The sequence below is a fragment of the Pezoporus flaviventris genome, unplaced genomic scaffold (genome assembly GCF_033815535.1).
Source record: "Pezoporus flaviventris isolate CSIRO_AGI_PZ_B2104156 unplaced genomic scaffold, CSIRO_AGI_Pfla_v1 ptg000010l, whole genome shotgun sequence".
Classification (NCBI taxonomy): domain Eukaryota; kingdom Metazoa; phylum Chordata; class Aves; order Psittaciformes; family Psittacidae; genus Pezoporus; species Pezoporus flaviventris.
The window spans coordinates 446,028-471,759 of record NW_026892558.1 but is presented as its reverse complement, the minus strand read 5'-3'; the positions used below and the strand labels follow the sequence as shown (position 1 = coordinate 471,759).

The following is a 25,732-nucleotide window of genomic DNA, read 5'->3' as shown; positions in this document are numbered from 1 at the left end:
AATATATTCTGCTAAAGCCTGTGGTTTCAATTCTTAATCATCTCCTGTTTATAACTTAAAATGTAATCTTTATTGGTGTAATTTCCCTATGTTTTTACTGCTGTGCTTCTTACTGTTGCTCACATCTTCCATCCTAACTAGGATCTTTATTGCAATCAGATGACCTCTTTGCGATTTCAGAACTGAGCGCTTTTAAAGGGAAGGAGACACTTCTGTGTTAAGATCTGGATGCTATTTACAGTTTTTAGTTTGCTTTCTGGTTTTGCACATCTATTTTCATATTTGCATACCCAACTTTTTTAAAAAATTGAAAACAAGCCAACCAAAACCCCTTTGTTTTTCTGCTAATTACCTACCATGTATTTTAATTGTATACATGAATGTAATTTGTGTATTTGTGGTTATTACAAGAGATGCCATGTGATTCACAGGCCAAAGGCATCACTGTGATCAGCTAAGACGTCTTCACAGATGGAAACTATTGAGTTGTGTGTGATAACTTCTGCATCAGTTGCAATTACTGATGTCTGGGAATTGCATGTCCATCTGGTTACAGTAAGACGTTGAAATATGCTGTTGTTGTAAATTTATAACAAATACATGCAGCTAGTTACAGTTTCTTTCTAAGTGTATGGAAGAACCAGTTAATTAATTGGAGATGATCCTGGAAGATCTTGTAGTTGTTAATTTTGTGGGAATATTCATTTATATTGTGTAGGTTTTATGTTTGTGTCAAGAAACAAGGAATAATGTTTAATGGCTGTGGTCCAGCACATATTTTTCAACATCTGTGGTAAGAAATGAAGTCATTTTCAAGAGAAGGAACAGACTCATTAAACAGCAACTGGTTTCCTTAGCGTACGGTTCTGTTTGCTTGTATTCCACACGTAAAGGGTGGGATTTGGGCCTAGGTTGTGACCTGCTCAGTGATGATCCACCCATAGCAGGCAGAGGCAGAGGTTCAGTTTGTGTGCTTCCAGGATTGTCTGAGATGGCCTCTTATAAGCAGGGCAAATGAGAATTTGGAGCACAGATCTTTCTACTTATTCCTTCTCAATTCAGACCTTTCAAGTTATTTCATTCTTCATTTTTTGTGTTTTCCTAACCTAAAGCTTTCCATGTCTCCTCTCACCTGCCCTACTTGCGAACTTCCCTCTTGCGACTCCAAAGCAGTGTTGTTAATCCAGTACCACTCTTAACCTTATGTATATCCCTGTCTTCTCTTGACATGACTGTACCTTTTCCTGTGACTTTCCAAGACCTGACTTTAATACCAGTCCTTCTGACTGTTTAATAAAGGGTCCTTTCTCACTTTCCCCAAAAGCTGGTATTTGTCTGCCTTCAGATTGCTCCCTTGGGTTCAATATGTAAGCAGCTCTAAGATTGCCATTTGATACAAATCTTTTTATATTTTTGTACAGTGATTTTCTATTTTTCCCATCAGTAAGAATCGGTGAAAGCTGTGGTCTCTGGGACCCGTTATTGATCAGATGTTTTAAATTCCCCATTCCCTACAAAAAGATTATTGTTTTGTTTTGTTCGGTGGTTTGGGTGCTTTTTTAAGTGGATGACAACTGTCTCTTTCCTCTTGTAGATCCAGGTTTGCACAGGCAGCAGTTTTTCCTGCAGCGACCGTCTAACGTGGTGGCTATGGAAGGGAAGGATGCTGTTCTGGAGTGCTGTGTTTCTGGGTACCCGCCTCCCACCTTTACATGGCTGCGAGGAGATGAAGTGCTCCCCATCAGGTAGCTCAGTCCTTTGTGCATCACATACCTTAATGTTACATTCCTTGGGCAAACTAAAGGCAAACACCACGGAATGATGTTTTCAATTCAGAAGGGTGCACTTGGAGGCCATGAGGTTTTTCCTTCTAAATAATAGTGAGACTGGATGTGTCTCTTAACCTGCTGCTATAACTCATCTTGTAGCTGCCCCATCCCTGGCAGTGTTCAAGGCCAGAATGGATGGGGACTTGGAGCAACCTCGTCTAGTGGAATGTGTCCCTGCCCTTGGCAGGGGTTTGGAACTGGACAATCTTCAAGGTCCTTTCCAAACTATGCTGTTCTGTGATTCTGTGATAACTTTGGGAGCCAGTTCTGCCCCTGTGCAATACTATGGCTGATACTATGACCTCTGCACCAAATCCAAGGGTGGAATTTGGTCATAAATGTGACCTGGCTGCTATTTAAAATGGAAGGGTAAAGCTATTAACAGCAAAGATAGTAGCTGAGAATTACTTATGGTGTAATTTACTGTGTGTATTTTTCTACATTGTGATAACACCTTAACACACTGCGGACATATTACCAATGTTTCAGGTCCAAAAAATATTCCTTGCTGGCTGGGAGTAACCTCCTCATATCAAATGTGACTGATGATGATTCTGGAACATACACATGTGTAGTCACCTACAAAAATGAGAACAGCAGCGGCTCTGCAGAGCTGTCAGTGATGGGTGAGTACACGAACTGTGGTTTTCCAGGAACACTTTTAATTATTCCCTTTTCCAGAATGACTTTATGTTCAGAACTCCAAACAACTTCAAACTGTACAAGTCCCTCCCCTGGTCTGCTCAGGTGTTCACACCTATGAAAGCCATCCTGTGAATCTCTGAATACTTTCCACCATGCTCAATAGTCTTTCTGCTGCTGAACATCTTACATTTTCAGATGCTAATTGCTACTGCCTAATGTGCATGGTCCTTTCCTTTTATTTCTCATTCCTAAAGCCACATTTTTGGCATTAAAATGATTGTACCTGTTGTGCATGACATCAAGCACAGCGGCTTGGAAATCAGGTTTAAAGGTTTTTGGGTTTTTACTTATTTGTCATGAGCAGCCAGCATGGTAAGAAAAGAAAACCCAGTGTATTTAGCGTCTTCTCATCAAATTTACAAAAATTCAAATACGTGCATGGAAGTCCTCACTCTGCCGTGATGTTCTGAGGATTCCCACTGTTAAATCTTACAAAAACACCCTCTGACAGAACCTGCTTTCCTCCACACTCCTTCCTCATGGCAAACGTTAATGAAATCCAAAATCTGTTTTAATCTAATAGCTGCCTTTTTCCTCTTTGCTTTATTTAAACCACTGAACAATAGCAGAGCACATTAGTGTTACTCAGTAAGATCTAAAGAACGGCATGGTTAGTACTTAGTCAAACAATAACGTGTTTCAATGTGCAGTTCATTTTGCATTCCAGCTTTAAAGCTTATGCGTGAAAAATACTTTCATTAGTGAATAGAGCCTTAATTTGGATTATAGGATATTCAGTGCTTGTATAACAATATCCTTTTATGAAGCCATAATAAAATATAGCAATTAGTGGTGATGGAGGGTTCAGTTCTATTTCTTTAGGTACATTAACGTGATACATTCTTTTACTGGATAAAAATAAAAATGTGGCTTTATAATTGTGGAAGCCTATTAATTATGGAATTGTTTTCATTATAAGGAATCAAATATTGAAAAGGCAGGTAAGTTGTTGGGCAGTACACTTTATTTGCCTTACCGAAATGTGTTGACTCCAAATCTAGTGTGCAGCAGGGATTAACTGTTACTTGAAAAGTAGAAACACCAATATTTTTCCCCAACAGGAGATTGCAATGTCTGTTGGTGAGAACAACTGTGGCTGGAGGATCATAGCATAGATTATGTCTGACCATGCGGTTCCTGTGAAAATTAATAGGAGATTTGCATCTTAGTCGTTTATGTACCTATTGAAAAATTTATTCCTGTCTGCAGTCAGTCTGTAATGCATCTAACTTTGCTTCATTTTGCCTTCTGTTGTAAGTGTGTCATGTAGAAATTAAGGGTACATAAATTTTCATGAGCATTGAAAGGAATGCAATGGCAAAATGACATAACTGTAAGGATGAGTTTAAGGTGATGAAAATCTCCAGAAGACAGAATATCAAGGTATTGCTAAGAATGAAACTAGACTGACACAAAGATGAAAGAATTTACAATTGCTGATTCTATGCAGTCTCAAGGGAAAACTAAAACTGCATTGCCATGGTCCAACACAATTGCATTCACCCTGTTGGTAGAGCAAAGGTTTATTTGGTAAAGTTTCTGTTCACATAGGAAGTTCACAAATACAGAATTAAAAAAAAAAAAAAAAAGTGTTGTAACTTAGGCCCAATATTGATGTACATTTCTTATTTTCATGAGTAAATCACTCGTTTGTGACAGACTTAACTGAAAAATCAACATCATGTTCATGAATGTAACAGAAAAGGCTCACAGAATTCAAAGGAAATTACATGACTAAACTGGAGAGATGACAGAGATCCCCTGATAACTTTCTTTGCAGAGTAATGTGCCAGAACTCTGAACTTGTTCGGAATCTGTTTATTTTATGAATTCATCCTTATTAGTAGGAAACTCTGAAAAGCACTGAAGTTTCTTATGTAATTATTGCATCTCATAAACAGAATAATTGATTGAGAGTTTTCTTTTCTTACCTGGCTTGATAAAAGTGCAAATATTTCTGTGTTTCCTTAGACTTAATATGCTTATTAAAAAAAATGTAAGTTGCCCATCAGTATTTTGTTGCAAGACCCATATTTTTTAACATTGACATAGTTTTTTAATTTTTAGGGTATCTGTAGTGTGAAGGGGAATAAATGAGACATTTGCAGTCAGAGTCAATAAAAATTAACAGTCCAATAATTATCTTCTCTGAAGTCTGACTAGATGATATCAGATCAAAGTTAGCTGCATCACATGGTAGCAAGATGCTTTTGATCTTTTAAATAATGAGGCTATTTACAAGAATCAGAAAGTGTTTCACAACAGAGTTCCTGACAGTGTTTTTAAAGAGCTAAAAATAACCTCCACTGTCTTGGACATAGGTCTAAAATGGGAAGAGGTGAATGAATTTGCAAGAAAAGATAATATATTTTGATAAATTTCAATTTTGTATCATGGACTTTCAGCAATATTTTGCCACACCTCTCTATGCAATGAAAATTAAAGGGTCCAGTGCAGATAACCCAGTTACTGTATAAACCATCTGTGTGCTTGATAGCTTTAGAGAGCTTAGTGTTTAAATAAATGTTTGAAGATGATTAAATGTGTTAACCAGTGTCAACTACAGTTATTTTCTAAATATTTTCTAGCTTTCAGAATTGTATTTTGGGATTGTTCCCTATTGCCCTCTGAGGGTTGTTTGTTTGTTTGTGTTTGGTTTTTTTTTTACAGCTTTTCTGTTTCATGTTGTGTTAAGCAAGTCTGAAAGCCTGAGTATCTCTTTTAGCTCTGCCCCAACTCCTGAATTGTTCTGAAAGTGACAAATCCAGAATAAAATAATTTCCATATCCTGTACCTACATGTAGAATCTCACTCTGATTGCAGCCCCATTTGGTGGTGGGAAAAAGGCTTGGGATTTCAGGTCCTGGTAGAGATCTAGGAGAGATCTAATTCTATAACTCCCCAGTTTTCTGTATGTGGTATAACTGAACTGATAGATTTTCTGATATGCTGTCATACCTCATTTTTTTTTCTTCCTGCTTAGTATTTGGATTATCCCTTAATTGTGTCAAGGATATTCTATGGATACAGGAGGGGAAGAGTATTGCATCATCTGAAAGTTATGTCGACTAGTCTTTTCATAATAATGCACATATTAACGCTAACAGTACCTCTGAAGCAGGCAGCAATTTTTAAATTAATCAAGATTGAGGTGATATATTCCTTATTTTATTTCTGCAAAGTGTCCCTTAAGAAGGAATAGAGAAGGTAACAATTTTCTAGTAGTGTTGGGTCAGGAATGCTAGTTTTAGATGCTCTTAAGTCATTGCCTAGAGTAAAAGAAAGCAGCAGCAACAGCCAAAAAAAAAACCTAGATTTGAAAGACAGTTTTTGCTGAGAAAAACTTGCTTTTTCTGAACATCCATATGTATAAGCTACAAATAACTTGACTGCAATCCGGAAGCATTTTTTCTATGCACATGCCTTTTACTAAGGAATTCTTAATATGAAGTGCTTTTAGCACTGGTTTTGTTTGCTGTTGCAGAAGAAAAGCTACATCAAAGTTAAGGCCACATGAGACAAGTGGCTTATAAAATCACCTGCGTTTTCAACAAGGGTGAATGATTGTTAGCACTGTGCATCTTGGTTAAATCAGTTTTACTTCTGGCTCTGCTGCATAGATTCCTGTAGCAAAATGGTTATTCAGAGATCAAGGTCATGGAAAGTACGGCGTAAAGCAAGTGTGGATCCTGTTGTGTGTGAATCACTTAGGTAGAAAGTAGTATTAAGAAGGAAACCCACATCAGCATAACGTGGCTTGACACAGCAAGGAAAGCATGAAAAATGAGAAGCCTGTTAACACTTTCTTCATGAGCACTGCTTAAGTTAATCTCAAAACTGCACTGATCCTGAAATATTTACAAAAACAGTTACAGTCTATTGCTAATGTTAAATCCCATGATGTACCTGATTGGTTTATTTGGAAAACCAATTCCCAAAATACAAAAGATTATCCACTGTTATAAACCTGTAGAGGAGTAGGCAAATTTTCAGTGGATGGACAGTGCAGCAGTTGGTGAACCCAAGAAAACTTAAGCAGCCTGAGTATTTGTTTCTGTGCTATCCTGCGTTGTTGAGTGAGTTAATTTTGTTCATGTCTTGCGATCTTATTGAGGAAACCAAGCACAAAACCGACGATTTCATTGTCTTCTGCTCTGAGTTTATAGACTGGACAAAAGGGGAAATCTTTCGCAATGAGAACAACCAGCCATTGGAATAATATCGCCATGAAAGTGGTGGACTTGAAAGTGGTCTCCCCATGAAAGCAGTGGGCACTTAAGGTTTGGCTGGACAGGGTTCTGGGACATATAGTCTAGGTCATGCTTTGCTTAGAAAGGTTGGATAGATGACCCTTGAGGTCCTTTCCAACCTGGTTTTCTATGATTCCTTATGGAACGGGATGTATGTACATGTGAACTGGCAGGATAAAGCAGCACAGTAATATATGCTCAGTCTCACGATGATTTACTTTAGGCAAAAACAAGACAAAGGAACACAAACCTCAGTCTCTCCCCAAAGCAAAGACTGCCTGTCTCTCGTTCATTTTCTTGATAAGTTTCAATACTGAAAAATTCTGTGGAAATAGAAACTTTGATACCATTCCCTATATTTCGTGCTAGTATAGCTTTGAGTCTGTGACATGGCAACGTAGGTTTTCCACCCCTACAGGTCCTCTGTCAAGTCAATCAAAGAGAAGCATCCAATGTGACATTCTTTTACCCCTTCCCACAAGCTTGATGGAGCTGAGAGGTCTAGTTCTGACTGAGATGAGAGAAAATTAGTGGTATCGTCACCTGAAAATATGAAAGTCAAGTACTTAATTTAGCCTTTGGGAAGAGACGACTTTTTCAGGGTATTGATGTGGAACAGGCAACCCAAGCTATGTTGGAAATACTGCTGCAATGGAACCAGGCTTTCTAAGATAAAGGTGCTGAAATAGATGGATCAATAAGTCTTTTGTTTTCACTCTCCTTTATTTAGAGAATTTTAAAAATATATTACTTAATCGATAGTGTTCAATGACTTCTCAGAAGCCAGGTATATCTTCCATCCAGGAAAAGTACATTTGGAGGGTGTTTAAAATGAATTTTATGCCACTGAAGCTGAAACATTTCCCTTTTGAAATCAGGTACTGACCGTTGCACTGCTAACAGAGCAGGTGCTATGGTTGCACAGTGCTAAACACAAATAGTGACAGTAAAATAATGTTATGGGGGTGCCCTGTTAACTGATCTCAAAAGGTTATTTACTGCCTTTCAAGGGTTTGTTTTTGCTTTCTGGAGGAGTGCAGTTAAAGAGAAAACAAACATAACGACAGCAACAGTTTCGAAGGATGGTCTGTTGAACAGGGCCTTGAGCAACCTGGTACTGCAGAAGGTGTCCCTGCCTGTGACAGGGAGTTGAAACTAGATGATCTTAAGGTCCTTTTCAACCTAAACCGCTCTATGATTCTGTGGAGCAGGGCAAGGGGCTGCCATTGCTGAGACTGCTGTGTGAAGAGTTATTTTATTAATAGGATAGAGATACAGAATGAGATAGCACATGCATGGCTAAATGCCTGGCATGTCTGCAGTCCTGCTGAGTCAGTGCAAGTATTGGAATCAGCAGAGTTTTGCAGAAATTTTTGCAGTTTTCATTTTACGTGTGAACATGCTTGATGTTCTGATGCTTTCTGTTGTTGTTGGGGTTTTTTTGGTATATCTTAAACTACATGAAGCAGTTCAACCAAGCAGGCCAAGCAGTCCAAGCAGAATGACTGGCTTATCCAGCACCTTCAATGAGCCAAGAAATTTGCGTCAAGACTGAATGCCCTTCAGACAGACAAAATATTTGAGTAGGCACGAGTGTTAACAACACTACTGAAAATTTAAAGCTGATAAAATTATTTATTTTTCCCTTTTAAACAGTGTTATATTAATCCATGGATCTTCTCATCAGAGTATAGCATTGGGACCAAAATATTTGTAGATTGATTCGAGATTTGACATTGTTTTATTTGATGTAGGTACATAGAACACCAAAGAAAATAGGATTTCAAGTCTCTTCTGTATGTCTATGTTTTTATATGAACAGAAGATACGCTTATATATGTGTATGTTTATCTCTGTGTGTGAGCTCCAGGGCTGACTTTATGGGATAGTATTATATGCATATATTATTCTGTACCTAATTACACAAAGCTGCTACCAGCTTACTCTGCTGTTGATACTAGCCAGTACTTGCAGTGAGGTTGTACTTCAGTGAAAACCATTCAGTTCTTTGAGTATTTAAGGATTTTTTTTCTTTTCGAGTACTGCCTGATTTTGCTTTTAATGCAGTTTGAAGAATTTGTTCTGAGTGATTTTCCTTTAATGGAGTCTGTGAATAATGAGGTGAATTCCTACTTGCAGGTATAGGGAAGCTCATCCTGGTAATTGTGCGCGATCGAAGGACAGTCAGCTAATTTTTATTGCCATGGATGGAATGGGAGTTGAGTACCTAATTCAGACTAATCTGGAAATGTAACGCTTGTCAATGCATCATGAGTATCAAATACTTATTCTGCACCTGACACTTATAAAAAGCACTTGAGTGAAACTCCAATGTTGCCATTTTCTGATAATGGTGTTTAAATTCAATCCTATTAAAAATAAATATACCTAACAAGCTCTGTGATACAGATGCTCACTTGGCTGATCATAGGAAAATTGCTGTGTCTGGGTATGATCTACAGTTTTATGTTTAATGGAAAAATGTTAATGCAGAAATCCCTTTGAATCCACAGCAGAATGAATGTTGGAAGTACAACTGTAAAAGATATATTCATGGTTTAATTTTTAAACTTTTTCTTTTGTGGATTAGCCTGCACTAGTTGTAGAGATATTCTGCCAAATAGCTCATTAAAGAAGCTATTTTCTACGAGAAGGGAACTTACCTGCTGCTGGCAGCGCTGAGCACGGTGTTGTGTTTGGGTGCCCGGTGACTGTGGGCTTATTTCCACCGATGGCAATGGCAGGAGTTACACCATAAACAGTCTTGACAATGATGTGACTCTGGAATACAGCATGGGACCAACTGAGATGTTCTCCATCCCGGGTGATCGCACAGTTTGCTGCTCCAGCTAGCTGCTTCAACCATCTCTAACTCAAATATTCTATTTGGTTCTAGGTTCTAGGGCCACCCTTATGGGCATAAGTGCTAAATGAGATGTAAAGAACTGCCTAAGGTCAAATTCCTGCCCCCGGGTCAGGGCAATCCCCAGCACAAACACATGCTGGGGGACACTGGATGGAGCAGCCTGAAGAGAAGGACTTGGGGGTGTTGGGTGAGGAGAAGCTCCCCATGACCCAGCTTCTTTATCACTTTGATATTTACATTAAAGTGTGAAATAGATCTCTTCCGATCAAACAGGGTAAGGCAAAGCCCAATGGAAAACAGAGGGATATTTTCTTTCACTGTGCAGTTCCTCAGCAATGGCATCTGCTTATAGCAGTCAGCTGCATCTATGAACATCTAGTAGCACTGCTAGGAATCTTTTACACTATGGTATTGTAATTACTATGTTAGCATGGTTTAGCCCCATGCTATTTCCAATTAGAAGAGAATGTTACGTACTTTCCCCAAAAGATTGAAAGCGACAAGTAAAGACGATGCAAATGAAATGAGATTTTCCCCATATTGCTGGCCAGGTTTGAGAAATAAAAACAACAGATGTCTGCATACATTTTAAACAGCTTGTTAAAAAAAAAAAAAAATACAAACCCAAAGAAAACCACAAACCAAGGAGTTTTTTTCTGGTTTTAACTAAATGTTTTAGGCAGAAAACTTCCTGAGAGAGGAGCGGCTCCCAGTATTTAACCTGACCCTTGGCTGTTCAGCTCTGATTTTCTAGTTTGTATCTTTGTCTCCATGGAGAGAGGAGCCTACAGCTGGCTTACTTCCGAGAGCAGTCTTCTATCTCTTGTACAGTAAATTGAGAATTGCATGAATATATATTGGAACAGGAGAAGTGGTTTCATTTGCCCTTGGAGTAGTTTGCTGTCTGTTATGGAGCTCTCCATATACTTTCTGCAACAATGTACTGCAGAACAAGTCATCCAGGTACTTCCATAAGACAGTCAAGATATGTAGATCTCATTGCATTGCATGCTCATGTCCCTAAAGAATAAATAAATTACTGTTTTTGACTATGTGTTGCAACTTTTATTAGTTTACAGGCACATGCGAGTAGTTTCTAGGAACAGGTTGCACAAGCAGTTATCAGGCAAAAAATGGCTTTATACTGAAATATCACATCTTTAAAATCAGAATTGGGGTAGAGTTTCACAGGAAAGAGGAAAGTTGGCATCACTGTGCTTATGCACTGTTGTGATCCCAGTGCTCTATTTATAAGACATGATGAAATGCAGCTTTCATTAGACCTTTTTTTGTTCTCTTTGTCTTCTGGCTCTGGTTTGATGACAAGAATGATTGGCCATTGGTTTGATTATTGGTTATAAAAGGTCCTTAATTAAATGAATGGTGAACTGCCCTCAGTTATGGAGTAGTTCCCATTAAACTACAAGATTAACATGAATTAATGCAGCTGCCAAAATTCAGTTTTTAAAAAAAGAAGGCAGGAGAGTGTCCAAGACTGAAAAATGTCTGTGACTGATAACGTATGTATGTCAGCAGTATTCCCCTGGCTTTTCCATGCTTCTAGTATTCTTCAGATTCCTAAAAGTGCTTTATGTTGGTTTCAGTGGTATGCTTGCGGCTTGCTGGGAAAGTGTTTACAGCTCACAGTAGTGATTATCTGTTAAAACCACTTGGGACTTTGAGACTACTCAAATTCAGCATGTGAAATGTGTCTATTCCAGTTGTGAGGGAGAAGCTCTCAAAAGTCTTTTGAGCAAATGGTTCCGATTAGTTTAACAAGGAAATATTGAGCAGAGTATAGAACAGGCTTCCTATGAGGTGGCTGGGTTAATATGTACATTTACTAGCTTAGACAAACAGTTCACTATGCCGGGGGAAAGAGTGAACTCAATTTAGACACTGTCTGCATCATTGTTCATAGGAACTGCATAAACAAGTTCATAGGAACTGGCACTGAATCTATGACTGCTAAATAATTGCAGATTTTGAAATAACAGGATTTCTTCTTTTTTTTCCTGCTGCCCAAGGGAAATGTTCACCACAAGTACAGGTTGTTTTTCATAAGTACATTTAGATATGTAGTTACAGAGTTAACAGAAAATTGCTTTTGTTCTTCTTGAAATTCCATATCTTATTGCAGTGTCTGGCTGTAATATGGTTCTGGACTCCAGAAAAGCTCCTGATGGGGCGATGTTCTCCAGTGGAGAATGGGTGCAGCCAGACAGTGCATGGTGATAGCATTATTTATATACACACAAAGCCATTTAAAATTCCTGCCAAATACCAACTTCACTGAATATTAGCCTCAGCAACTGAGTGATGCTGAAGCTACCAACCTGATCAATCTGATCTGATGAAGCCTCATCCCTGATCAAAGCATGCTTTATTCTCAGCTATACAGCAGCTGCAGGTATCTGAAACCAGCACTACACATCAGCTGGGAAGGGCTGGCGCATTCAGTCAAAGCCAGATTTTAAAACATGCAGCATTTCTGACATACTTTAAGTAACTTTGACTTTAGTATTGAAGGACTTGTATAGCTGACATCTGGGGGTTTTTTGATCCCTTTTAAACCTTGGAGGTGTATTGAATATGCACAGCATGGGGTTTGTCAGGAACATTTCGTCATGACTTACCTAATTAAAGCATAGCTGTAGGCCAATAAGACACAGCCATGAGTGTTTTTAACCAACTTTTTATACAGAAGAGAAGAAATCATGAGCTAGAATAGTTTTTATTGGGAACATAATATCTCCCAAATTAACTCTGAGGTTTGTGAAATGGAGTTATAACGATACTTAAGAATGCTGGAGTTCTTTATGTTTAAGAAGTGGTTGAGTTCAATATCTTGTCCCAGATGATACCCAAGAGTTCAAGGTAAACCTGTGCAGAAGCTCCTCTTTTGAGCAGTTTGAACCTGAGCTCTGGATCAGAATGAGCTGCAAGTAAAACTTCGCTTCTAGTGTCCATAAAACTGGACAAAATAAATGAGTAAATAATCTTGCATGTTATTGTTCTCTGTGAGTTTTGCAAAACTGTGATGGAATTAGGGTAGACTGCTGAGATGTGTAGTGCTGGGATTCAAACTGGTTTCACATTAGGGTAAAAGGAGTAGGACATCATTGCTGTGATGATAGTCTATCTACATAACTTTTTTTTCTAGGACTTTTTGTAAATAACCAGAACAAGAGAAGAGGAAAGATAACAGGAATATTTAGTTCAAACCACTGTCTTTATTTGCATGCAATTTTGGAGAAGATAATTGAGATGGGGGAACACCTCCTGTTGCAATTTTTAAGCTGTTTCCCTCTGATGCTGGTTGTCAACCATGCACAGAAAAGTGCAGCAAAACAAAACAGAAAATGCAGCTTTTCTTTCTGGTTCTGACCAGTACTCATGCCCTTCCTGGGTACAGCCATACTGCTCTATCCATCATTGACACCCCTGTCCATGCGTCAAGCAAATACTTATTTTAGCTACTTCTTTGAAAGCAGGAAGGATAAAACTAGAGGAAATGTGTTTGCTGCAGCAGCTCTGCTCTGGAACCAGGCTGAGGGAGCTGGGCTGGGTCAGCCTGGAGAACAGAAGGCTCCTGAAAGGGAGACCTTAGAGCAGCTCCAGTGCTGAAGGGGCTGCAGGAAAGCTGGAGAGGGGCTTGGGACAAGGGCCTGTAGGGACAGGCCAAGGGGAATGGCTTTAACCTGCCCAAGGGGAGACTGAGATGAGCTCTTAGGCAGAAGCTCTTCCCTGTGAGGGTGCTGAGGCGCTGGCACAGGGTGGCCAGAGAAGCTGTGGCTGCCCCATCCCTGGCAGTGTTCAAGGCCAGGTTGGACACAGGGGCTTGGAGCAAGCTGCTCTAGTGGAAGGGGTCCCTGCCCATGACAGGGGTTGGAACTGGAGGAGCTTTAAGGTCCCTTCTAACCAAAAATATTCTAATATGATTCTGTGGTAAGACTGGACTTCTGAAGGGAGGGTTAAAAGAAGGAGAGGGAGGCTTGAAGATGTACAGAAGGAAACCCACAGAGATGAGGAAAGACCCACAGCACTTTTGGAACACAAGAGCAGTCTTCTGGGTGGTGTCCGGGTTAGAGCTATGTCTTGTCTCAGTATGCAGGGTACTTCTCAGGCTCCCACCTCAGTGGCATCATTCTGGAGCTGGAAGCTATGGTGAGGGTCAACCATTGAATTCCCATGAATTCAATTTTCCTTTTCAAATAATGTCTTCAAAATAAATCAGTCCAATCATGTGCATTTCTATTACTTTTTCCACCAAATTTAGCTTAGTAAATTGTATGTCTGCAATCCTGTTTACCAGACTGCAGCTAGCAGTTAACACAGTGCAGTTAGCATAGACTTACAAGCACTGTGAGCTAGGCTTTTTTTTGTTAAGCTAATTTCCATTTCTTTATGTTTAACTTTTGAAAGTGCCTTTTATATATTGCTTATTGTACAAAAATATGAGCTGGACTTCTACTGAGTTGAGTTGCTTGAAATGTAGGACTCCGCAAAGCAGGATCTGTTTGAAGCCTGGAAATTAATCATTTATTTATAGGTGCATAATAAAATTGTATTAATTTCAGCTAATATGTTTTGTTCCAAACAGAGAAGTCTCAGAGGCTCCAAATGGATTGAATTAGCATGGGGTTTGTGGCAAACATATTTATTTTTTCCTCTACTATCTTTAAATATTGTATTCATTCATGGTGCACATGCTTCTCATCCTTAGAATAAGGCATGTTTTAAAATTCAGTTAAAGAAAATAGTCAAATGTTGTTGAGCACTGTATTCCTTCTTAATTTTTTTTTTATATTTTTCAATAGCTTTTTGCTCCAGTAGTTCACCTTTTTCACTTTTTTCCTTTCTTTTTCCTTTCTTTTAGTTTTTTTTAAGTTTTTGTGTTCCTACCCATGAATCATTGTCTAAATCTAATTCACATTAATTTTCAGGATGGAGGGTTTCTTTAGCCATCTGTATGTACCAACACATGGACATTATCTAGTAAATAGACTCTAATGTGAAGTTTTCTTCTGTGACTTGTTCAAAATCTTTACTCTTTTAGCTTTCATTGCACTGTTCTTCTTCTGACTGATTTGTATGGATTGACTAGAAAATGGCTATTATGAACTAAAATTTTGCTTTTTGAAGATAACAGAAACCAATTTCCTGTAATGAAAAATTGGAGTAATTTTTTTTCATTAAATCAGGTTGTTAGAAAGAAAAAGGTCATCCTGTTGGCTAGGGAAGGGTATGGAAATAACTGCCAGACTAGGCAGGCTCCTCCTAGACACCACACATGTCATCTGGTCTGAAGGGACTTTCTGAACTCCAGGGATGACAGGTGAGGTCTTTCAGAAGAAAGCTCATTATTTATTGTGGGCAAATGCAAAGGATTGCAAAGCCAGCAGTTGTATGTAGTCAACTTCATCCAGGCCATCACTGTGCTTTATAACTAGCGAAAACACACTTCTGAAAATCACTCTTCAGTGCCTCAGTATACAGATAATTTCTGGAGCCAAACACTGTTCAGTGTCTTCATCAGTGATCTGGGTGATGGGATAAGTTTACCTTCATGAATTTTGCCAATGTCACCACACCTTGAGGTCCCTTCCATGCTGGTATTCTGTGATTCCATGAGATCTTGAACAAGCCGCTGCTCCCTGCCGTTTGCCCGTGTAAAAACCGATGTCATTTGGGAAGTGCGAGATGCTGTTTGTTTTGTGAGTATGGATTCCATAATAACTATTCTCCACTGATAAAGTGATAAAATTACTTGGATGGTTTCTTTTACAGACAGTAGCTGAGGTTCAGTAAGATGTGATCTTTGAGCAGCAGCCTGGAGCTGGAGGCTGCGGTGCTTCCCTGGTGTGAAGCCTTATACAAATACTGCTGGACCAGTGTTGAAGCCAACCTCGTGTGTCATGGGAAAGTCAGGAGCAGCATCTGAAAGATGCATTAAAAGAATAGCTGTAAAGATAGTGGTAACTGGGTGAAAGCAGAGTCATGGAAACCACCAGAGGATGACATTTTGAGAGAAGTGTGGCCGGCAGTGCTGGAAGTCACTGACAAGATCCATGGGCTAGAAAGAGCTTCTACAGTCACTTCTCAGTAAACACTAAAGATTTTAATGATTTCCCCACTATCTTTCCTCCTCCTCTGCTGTACAAGCAGCTTGTTTATCACAAAGCAGTTTTCTTTTTTTTTTTTAACTTCTGATTTCCCATTAATAGTGTCAGTAGAAAAGGAGTGAAAAGAAAAATGACCCTGTCAGATAAAAGGTTAAAACTAAATTGTTCCATGCCAAGTTTTGTTTCCTGAAGTAACATTTCCTTCAGCAGATGCTGTGCCACAGTGCCTGCAGTACACTGCAGTGGTTTGGGCTTCCTGTCTTAAAAAAAAATACACAGCACACTTGGATAATTCACACACTTAAGCAGTTCTTGTTCTGGAGGCCACCAGCTAATGCGTAATGGGGACTACTTGTCTTTGCTTATGACCTTCCCTGGTATTCCTGTGGATAAATAGAAGCATTTTCTAGTGTGCGCATTAAGTGCATGGATTGCATGTTGAATTCTGTTTGCCAGGTAAGCTCAGAGCTTCCCTTTGGTCCTGTAGGTGCCAATGAAAAAGAGAAGTATTTGTGAGTATCTAGTATTGATCTGTGGTATAAAATCAGTGCCAAAGGTGGACATCATGGGGTCGTGGGTACATCTGAGCTAGGGACAGAGGAGCTTCACATCATCTTGAAGAGAGCACAAGCAATGTAAGCATGCACTTTCTCGTATGGGAGATATAATATTTACAGGTAAATTCTTCCATTCCATTTTGGACCTCAATTTGCAAAATCTCGTAAAATGACCAAGATCCCTCGGTAAATGATACAGTTTTGGCTGATGTTAAAATTCATATTTATAAGTGGATTTGGCAGCTGGAGCTGGAACAGAGATATTCTTGCCTGTGGTATATTTTCATGCAATGTTATCACGACGGCTGAGATGATTGCATCTATTAAATATTGATGCTTTTATTTTAAAACCCCACAATTTGGGTTTTCTTTTCTTAAAGTGGAAAAAAAAAGGCAAAAATATATAGTTTTCTGAGAAAAATGTAAAACCAAGATTTTTCCAAATGAAACGAATGTATAAAAATACTTAGAAAACCAAATGTGCTTTATATCAGACTGTGTGTATGATATTGTGAACACATCAAATGCTTTCCTAGATGTATATTTTGATTTTCCCTGGTGTTTGCAATGAAAGAGTTCTTCATATCAACTGACAAATATGAAGAGATTTCGCATATCTTCAGTGAAATTTCTTAAAACTGTAACCATAAAAAACATCTTCTAAAGCAAAAAATCAATAAATCATAGAATCCCAGACGGGTTTGGATTGAAGGGACCTCAAAGCTCATCCAGCTCCAACCCCTGCCATGGGCAGGAACACCTTCCACTAGAGCAAAGCCCCTGTGTCCAACCTGGCCTTGAACACTGCCAGGGATGGGGCAGCCACAGCTTCTCTGGGCACCCTGTGCCAGCGCCTCAGCACCCTCACAGGGAAGAGCTTCTGCCTAAGAGCTCATCTCAGTCTGCCCTCTGGCAGGTTAAAGTCTTGTCCAAAGCCCCTCTCCAGGCCCCTTAGTGGCCCCTTTAGGTATTGGAAGGCTGCTCTAGGGTTTTGATATGGTTGGAGTGGAGAATATATGGAAGTAAGATTAGAACAGGCTGCTCCCAAACTATTTGTCTCTGGCTCTAAGCTATAATAGTTACAATCTGGTGCAGGTTAGTAGTGATGGTATATCACTATGGGCTCACATCCAAACACTGTAGGCTTGCAGTGGGTGGGAGGTAGAAGCTGCCCTGCCTTTGTGGCCTTTCCTCACATGGTTCTGGTCCTCTGAAGGACTCGTGGCAGACCCTGCTTTGTGGCTGTTGTTTGTCCCTCAGCCTTGGGACAGCAGTGTAAGCCTGTGATGCTGCTTTGTTGTCCATGAAGAGCTTTATTTACCACCATATACAAATGCAAGTCATCTCTGTAAAATAAAGCATCCTGTTAGCATGTTTATGCAAACCATATGGACTGGTATACTAATACATTACTACTTCTAAATGTAGACAGTGGTAAGTCACTATTTTTTTCTTTTCTGCTGGTGGTATTTTTTGGGGGAGTATTTTTCATCCCAGAGATTCATTTTCTTTCTTTCTTTAATAGGTGCTACTGAGAAAACCAATCTTCTTTATTTGATTTTTAGCAGAGCCAGTTCAGATATTTTACGTATCTACAGTTGCATGTTCTGAGTTCTCTATATAAGATCCTTTACCTCCCGGTTGATCGGTTGCTTTTCATGGTGTCACAGTTTTGCTGCTCTGCAGATATCTATAGGGAATTGCTACAGTACCTTGGGCTCAGTGTCGCTGGAACCATAGCCAGGTTAGTACAGGGGATGTCCAGGTTCCTCTGCCTCTCAGTGAGCATCTAGCCATTGCAAGTGATACCTTGCCGATGCATGGTTTGGCTAACTCCTGAAAAAAGGAAAACATTCAAAGGATCCCAGAGAGATCACTCCTCATCCTTATGGTTTTACATAACCAAAATATCCACTGAGATCAGTAGGAGCCTTGTTTGTGACAGAACTACAAGTTTTGAATCTTTATCTTCAAAAGAGGGCAATAAAAACTTTAAGTATCTTATATATGTGTGCAGTAAGAGAATCTTCGAGAGGTTCTTGGAAAAAAGCTCTTTTTCAGAGGAAATAACCTCACATAGTCTCTTTTTCCTTTTCCTGCTTTTCTGTTTTCCCATCCCCTTTCACACAGCATCCTCTTTGCATTTGTCTTTGGCTCTGGTAAGGTCTTTTTAGAAGCTGAAATGGTATTTATTCAGCATTTGTAGTTAAGTCTGCTTTGTGTCTTCATTGTGCCACATTATCTTCAAATGCATCATTGAATCCAATGTTGAATGTCTCTTTGGCTGTATATCTTTCTTTATGTGGGGCAGCAGGCTGTTAACTTTGCTTCATCTGCATTCAAAACAAAATGAAACTGAGGAGGAATGGTTCAGCTGAGGAGAGAAGGATTAGCAAGCAGGGCAGTGCTAAACACTGAGGCTCACACTTTGCTTGTCCTGGCGCACCAGTCATACAACTGTATAATATTTCACAGGACTGCTTTTCTTGAGTCAATGGTGTTGATTGTCTAGTAAATTGGAACAAGTCTTCAATGTTGAGGTGGGAGGAGAAGGGACATCCCTCCATCTTCCAGGTTTTAAGAACGCTGAAGTGTCTCCTGTCTTCAGAGTACTGATGGGGAAGTGAAGGATCTAGATCTCTTCCCACTTCCTTTCACTTCAGGGAAAGAAAAGGGTAATTGCACCTTGCCTGTGGACATCTGAGCACTGCCTGTGCTAAACTGGATCGTGTTTGGGGATGCAAGAGTTGTTTGTAGATCATGTCTAGAGAAGCAAGCATAAAGATTGCCATGGTGAAGGGATATTTTAGCTTCTTATTTAGATTTAATATTCCTATCCTTGGTATATTGGATATAGTAAACAGAAGTACTGCAGGTTTTCCCTTGTAGAGCAACACTGTACTCTTTTGCTGTTCATACAAGCAATTACCATGCCATCTGAGCATATAAATAAAAAACTCTATATTATCTGGGTGTCAAAAACAATACTTGAAAAGTTCATACAGAAACCACTTATTGTTTTAATGCTTCATCTTGGGTTCAAGATTCTCAGCCTTTTATAGCAAAATTAAGTCTAATTAGGAAGTCCTTAACCTTTACAAATACAGATTATAGCTTTTTTCTAAAACCATAAGGTCATATTAACTGTGGTTTTCTTAGACCTGAAAAAATACTTCTGCAATAACAAAGATGCAAAAAAATAATATTTTTTTAAGAGAGTTTTCTTTCTTTTTTGAACCTTTTGAGCACAACAGAGCTGAGTGCTTTGCAGATCTTTTTCTCCAGTGTTTCACACCTTGGAAAGGAAAAAATGTTTACTTTCTGCGATAGAAAATTCAATGCTTTAGCAGTAAAGATGCATGGCATGTGTAACAGCATGCTTCTCAAATCACCAGTTTGATGGTGCTGGTCTGGTTAGTTCTGTGTTATCATTACTTTTACAGTGCTTTGGTTTTTTTTATGGCTGCTGTTGAATATAATAAAGCAACGAGAAAAATGCACTCTAGCCCACAGACATCTAGAGAGAGAGGAAGAAAATAAGGAAACTTTCTGATGTGTCAATTTTTGCTTCAATAAGCACCTCCTGAAAACAAAATCTCAATTAGCAACTTGGCCAAAATAAGTTTAATATGTACCATGTTCATCTTCCAGTATCTTGCAATAGGTTTTTTTATGGATTGTAAATAGCAGGAGACCTTTTTGAACATGGAACTCTGCAGCATGTGAAATTGTTGGAATGAGTGCATGGGATCATCAGTCCTTTTATTTTAGTAGCAAAAATTACATAAACAAAATTGGAAGGGTCCTTTGTGCTGCGTTGCACTAAGCAGAGACTTTCTGTACCTGCCTGTCAGCTTCTGCTTCAGGTCAGTACATGTTTCCCAAAGGTCCCATGTGATATTTGCCCCATATCTAAAATAATTTTGGATATTACAGATGATGCTTGATGCCTGTGTTTAAATATACAATTACCACCAGTTGTTTGTCAGCAGGATTTTCCCCAAAATTATGCTCATTGCATTGACTCTTATTCTCCTGCTGACAGCATAATGTGTCCCCTTCATGTGTGAGTCAACCCCCTGCCCAGGGCAGCAATTTGAGTACTATTATATTAATCTAAATAAAGTTGTGTCATGCTGCCTCTATATACATGCCTCTGTATAAACCACATATCCAGACCCAAATGGCTTATAGCTGAAAGAAGCTTCCGCTGTAAGTCAACAATCTAGGTAGATGGCAACTTAAAATGCACAATAAATCACATGGTAGTGCCTAAGTGTCATTGTTTAATTCAAGTTCTGAAACAGCTCTCTGTCTTGCTCACACTTTATATAGAGAAGAGGTCTAAACATTGCAGCAGATTTCCTAGAGCATGTACCAAAAATACTCTTTCCCCTGAGGCATCCCTGGAAGTTGGTGGCATTTATGTTAGGGTGTCCTGTGGAGCACTGTGGTGTCCCAGGTATCTGAGAGAAGGGATTTGCACCGTGCACCCCTGAAAAAGCTATTGAAGACCCCTGAGAAGGGGATAAAGGTTTTCTTATATTTATGTTGGTCAAACAAGGGTATCCAGTTCTCTGTGGGCTGGCTGAACTAGTGATGGGGAATATAAATCACTAAGTTCCTGGAATCAAGGTGTCTTTGAAATGGTAGGTTTTAAGTTCTCTTTCAGATACTTGAATTGGGGTCACACAAAAAAGACCAAAGTTCAGTTCCTAGGAGACAAGTAAGGGCTGTGGTTGATCTTTTCTTTTTTTTCCTTTTTTCCCCCTCTTGACCTGCCTAGAGTTTTTTGAGGTTTTAATCCCATAAAGTACAACGCATTTCTAAGGATGAAGAATGTAATAGCTTTCTTCACATACAAGTGTTCAGAGAAACAGAGGGAGTTGCACCTGGCCTTCCTTTACATCTGATTTAGATGCAGAATTAATGGTTTCAGGTATTTAATATATTGATCATATCCAGGCAGGTTTATGGAAAATCTAAAATATCAGCAAAATGCATGTGGATGTGCACATTAACAGACTGGCCTGCCACAATGCACATCTGTTTAAGATATTCTGTAGTAATATTTCTATTAATTTGAGTTAAGCAAGTCTTTTTTATACCTGCCAAGTATGTTTGAATGTAGCAATGCCTAAAACCTTTCTGACTCCTGAATCAAATGTTTAAAAAAGTGACAAGATCAGTCATCCTTTATAACAGAGAGGTCAAACAGTGACATAAGGAAGACGTTTAGAAGAAGTTAAAAAAGAGGTAGTTTGTTAACCTAAACACTTCAGTCCACCTCTGAGCAAAGACCGTGTTTTTTCCAGTGCTCAGGTTCAAAAGTCTATCTTGACTGTTAAGATTTTTTGCAAATAAAGAAGCAAGTATCAACATGAATGTGAATTCTCACTTGTCAGATTCCCATTTCAGTCTGAGACCAGTCAAGGAGAGATTTCAGGCACTTAAGTGTCGCTTTCTTGAACTTCCTTAGTTTTTAAACCTCACTACTATCAGTTATCAGTTTGTCATTCTATTGACTAAAAAAAACCAGAGATTAAAATAGCTTCTGGATTTGAAACTAAAAGTACTTTGAAGGCTGGGTGGGGAAGATGCCAAGGAACTCCACATACCTGACAGAGGGAGGTGGAGAGTGATCGCACTGCCTCAATTACGAACCCTTTGTCCTCTTGTGTGCCATTTTAGAGCATCCCAACTGGAAATCGGGTTCCCACATTGGCAGCTCACATTAGCAGCTCACATTAGCTAGTGGGGCTTGGTTTTGGGCTTTTTACCCTTTTCAGTATTTGCCAGGGTAAAATCTGTTGAAAAATGAATTGACATCAAAAACTTCAGAGGAGAAGCAAAATTCAGAACGAGATCTGCAAGTACCAATTTCTATATCAAACAAGCACAACACAGCAGGATCCGAACCATCTCTCATTCTGCATGTAAATCTGAATTAGAAAGGGATTTAGAATGAAGCACTAATTTTCCAGTTATTCTGGGAAGTGATGAACAGTACTGTATTTCCACAGGCTCTTCTGTGCTTTGAAGTATGACTCTGTTAATGTGCGTAACACATTGTCATATGCTGTAGGTCTGCATGTTGGTTAGACTTAGTATTTTGGTGCTTCTCTTGTAGGATTTTGCCCGGGACAAATTGACACCTATGGGTGACTTGATGTTTATTTCTCTGCTTGGCAGTAAATCCTCTAGGTTTTTCATGTATGGGACTTTAGAATCTCCTCTGTCTTCTTGAAAACTGCTCGTATAAATATGACATCATCTCCATGTCATGGAGGGAGTTAGACAGGGCTTGTTGGTGCAGTGCTTTTCCTTGGCTGTATGACAGGTGAGGGTTTATTCTGACTTGTGATTGTTGGGTTTGCTCACGGTAGGTGGATAACTAACACTGCACTGTCAGAAATAAACCCTTAAGAGCACTTCAAATATTACAAATTTGAGAGTGACTTTTACCTTTTAAGTACACCAACTCTGCAGGATGCATCTGAACTTCCAAATATTACAGAATTTATAGAAGTTGAGAAAAAGAAATTAGGCAATACCCAGCAGAGCTTCTTGTCAAAGCAGGTTTGTGGATTCTTAACTGAAAACTTAATTTGCAAAAGATCAGTTGTAAATCTCAACTGGTGAAAAGGCTTTCAGAATTTTGAAGATGCCAAGCTCAAGCACACAAACCAAAGACTATTATATTGTGTCTTCTGAAAGTAAAATAAACAGCAATTAACATAAATAATAGTTGGTGTAGAAGGTCGTGTATGTGTTTGGGTAGGAAAGTGTGTATTCGTGTGCATGGAGCCAGCTGGGATGCTGCCTGTTAGTTATTGGACATTCATAGTCTTTCCAGATCCTGCTTTAAGGGGAAAGTTCAGGGCAATGCTATAACTGAGTTTTACACAAAATACTTTTAAAAATACAGATTTCAAATGTTCAGAAGAGAATCTTATTGCAGTAGCTGTAGTTGGTTTTATTAAAAGCACTTTAAATTTCCCTGCCTGGAGCAGTTTGGAATTACAGAGATGGGCTGCAGAAATTTACATTTTAATTGAAGCAGAAGACAAAATAGGGCATGGCACAGCATTCACACAGTACGAGAAAGAATAAATAAGATATGTATCACTGGGAGAAAAGAAGTGAGTGGTCGTTTTTCACTGCCTCCTGTGCTGTATTTTCTAGCAGTGAAACAACCAACACTCTGTTTGGTTTTGTTTGTTCCATCCCAAATTGCAGCAACTAAAGCTACTTCTATTGAGCAAGTTCTTTATTTAAAACACATTGTAAGACGAGACACCACCAGGGACTCAGCGAAAGGTTAGGGGATGTGTATGTGATCTGTCCACTGATTCACTGGAAAGCAGGAGGCTAAAAGAAGCTTCTTGTTTGTGTGGTCTGAGCAGTCGGCTAATTTTTGAAGTCTGATTTCTAAAATGTTCTTCCTACAAAAAGCTTCTCTGATGCTAGTGGGAGCTGGTTGCAGGGTATGTGTAGCTGGGTTTATGTAGGACTTGCTTTGGATTCTGAGAATGTTCTTCATAGTAGGTAGAAAAGAAACAATACTGTTCCACTGATGACTTTTGAAAAACTCCATTGAAGATTCATTATGTGCAATGTTACTGTTATGATAGTAGAGACTAGAAACAGTACCAGAGATTAATAGCCTACTATACTCTATATCATAGAATCGCAGAATCATGGAACTGTTTGCGTTGGAAGGGACCTTAAAGCTCATCCAGTTCCATCCCCTGGCCACGGGCAGGGACACCTTCCACTAGAGCAGCTTGCTCCAAGCCCCTGTGTCCAACCTGCCCTTGAACACTGCCAGGGATGGGGCAGCCACAGCTTCTCTGGGCACCCTGTGCCAGCGCCTCAGCACCCTCACAGGGAAGAGCTTCTGCCTAATGCCTGGAAGCTTCTCTATAGTGTCCCTGGAGCCTTCTCTTCTCCAGGCTGCCCCAGCCCAGCTCTCTCAGCCTGGCTCCAGAGCAGAGCTGCTCCAGCCCTCGCAGCATCTTCATGGCCTCCTCTGGCCTCGCTTCCACAGCTCCACATGGAGTTGTTGCCCCCAGAACTGGGCGCAGGACTGCAGATGTGGACAGATATGTGAAAATTAGACGCAATTGAAATGGCTCGTCAGTCAGACTGAGCAGGTAGAAGACAGGAAAAATCCATGGGCTTTGGGCAGTGTTGCCAGAACCCAGCTTTCCTGACCCTGCTGCAGCAGCTTTCCCTTGAGCAGCAAAGTTGTCCTTCAACTTTCAGATGAATCGAAATAACATTATCACTTGGACTTTGTTTAAAAAAATTTCATAAGGCCTTCCTTTTATTAGTTTCATCTGTCCAGCCATGTAAGTCACATCAGATTCCTGGATTTTAACATTAAAGCATTAACTTAGTGGACCTACTGTGTTTTTGTACAACCCATGCAAAGCGTCCCAGGTTTGTCACACTCCTTAGGGCACGCTCGTAATAATAACATCTGCAGAGAAGCAGATAATGTACTAGTTTAATAGGCAATGTCCAGGAGTTTATTTCTTGCTATCTGGAGAAGGATAAAAAGCGGTCAAAAGCTTCAAAAAATCCCTCCAAGTTATCTTCTTCCCCCCAAAACAAAGAATTTTCTACCAGTGGTGGTTTTATGACTTCTGCCCCAATGGAAGCCCCGCTGCAGGCCTCATGTTTTGGACATCAGAAGCCATGAGTTGAATCAGTATTAACCATGGGCTAACAATCCTTCTCAGGTCCCAGCAGTCTGGCTGCAGCATTCTTAATTCTTGCTATGCAAAGCTTGCAGGAGCTTTTATTGTTATAATGTCATTGTGGCATTATTAAGGGAAGAGAAAGTGAGGATCCGAAACTGACTCTGGTTGATTTTGGTTGGATATTTTCTGTCCTACAAAAAGAGCTGAAGGGTCCACTAGTGTGGAGTAAGGACAAGCTTGTGAGTCTACATAGCCTCCCAGTTCTCGTATGTGATGTGTGCCATGCAGCAGAATGGAAAGGATCTGTGAATGCATTTCTGCATTTCTAAAGTGTGAAAGGCTTGTTAGGCTGAACCAGAGAGTTATCTGGATGCCCTGGAGGAATCGACACGACTGCCAGCAGTGTATGGCACAGATCAACTCCTCTTCCCCCAGAGGAGGAGTGAGTTGTGCAGACAGAACCGTGTCACTATGGATGAAACCACAAGTGTGTTGAGTATCTGCCCCATGCCACATGGATACACGGCACAGCCTGTGCATGTTCCAGGATGCTCTTGAGAAGGAATTGAACAGACGAAGGTTTGAGAAGTTGGCAAATAAATTCCACCATGTGTGTATTCCTTATGGCTCTCCTAGAAATGACTAGATCTTACACTTTCAGATCAGTGCCAGTGCTGTATTAGAAAAAACTA

General features: G+C 39.6%; 1 protein-coding gene across 1 annotated transcript in view; it reads left to right on the top strand.

Moving 5' to 3' along the window:
• Window positions 1–25,732, top strand: part of DCC (DCC netrin 1 receptor) — a 606,685-nt gene that overhangs the window by 294,919 nt on the left and 286,034 nt on the right. The window contains exons 4-5 of the mRNA XM_061450469.1: window positions 1,595–1,745; window positions 2,319–2,455. Coding sequence (XP_061306453.1) covers window positions 1,595–1,745; window positions 2,319–2,455 — 288 coding nt within the window. The remainder of the gene's footprint in view (window positions 1–1,594; window positions 1,746–2,318; window positions 2,456–25,732) is intronic.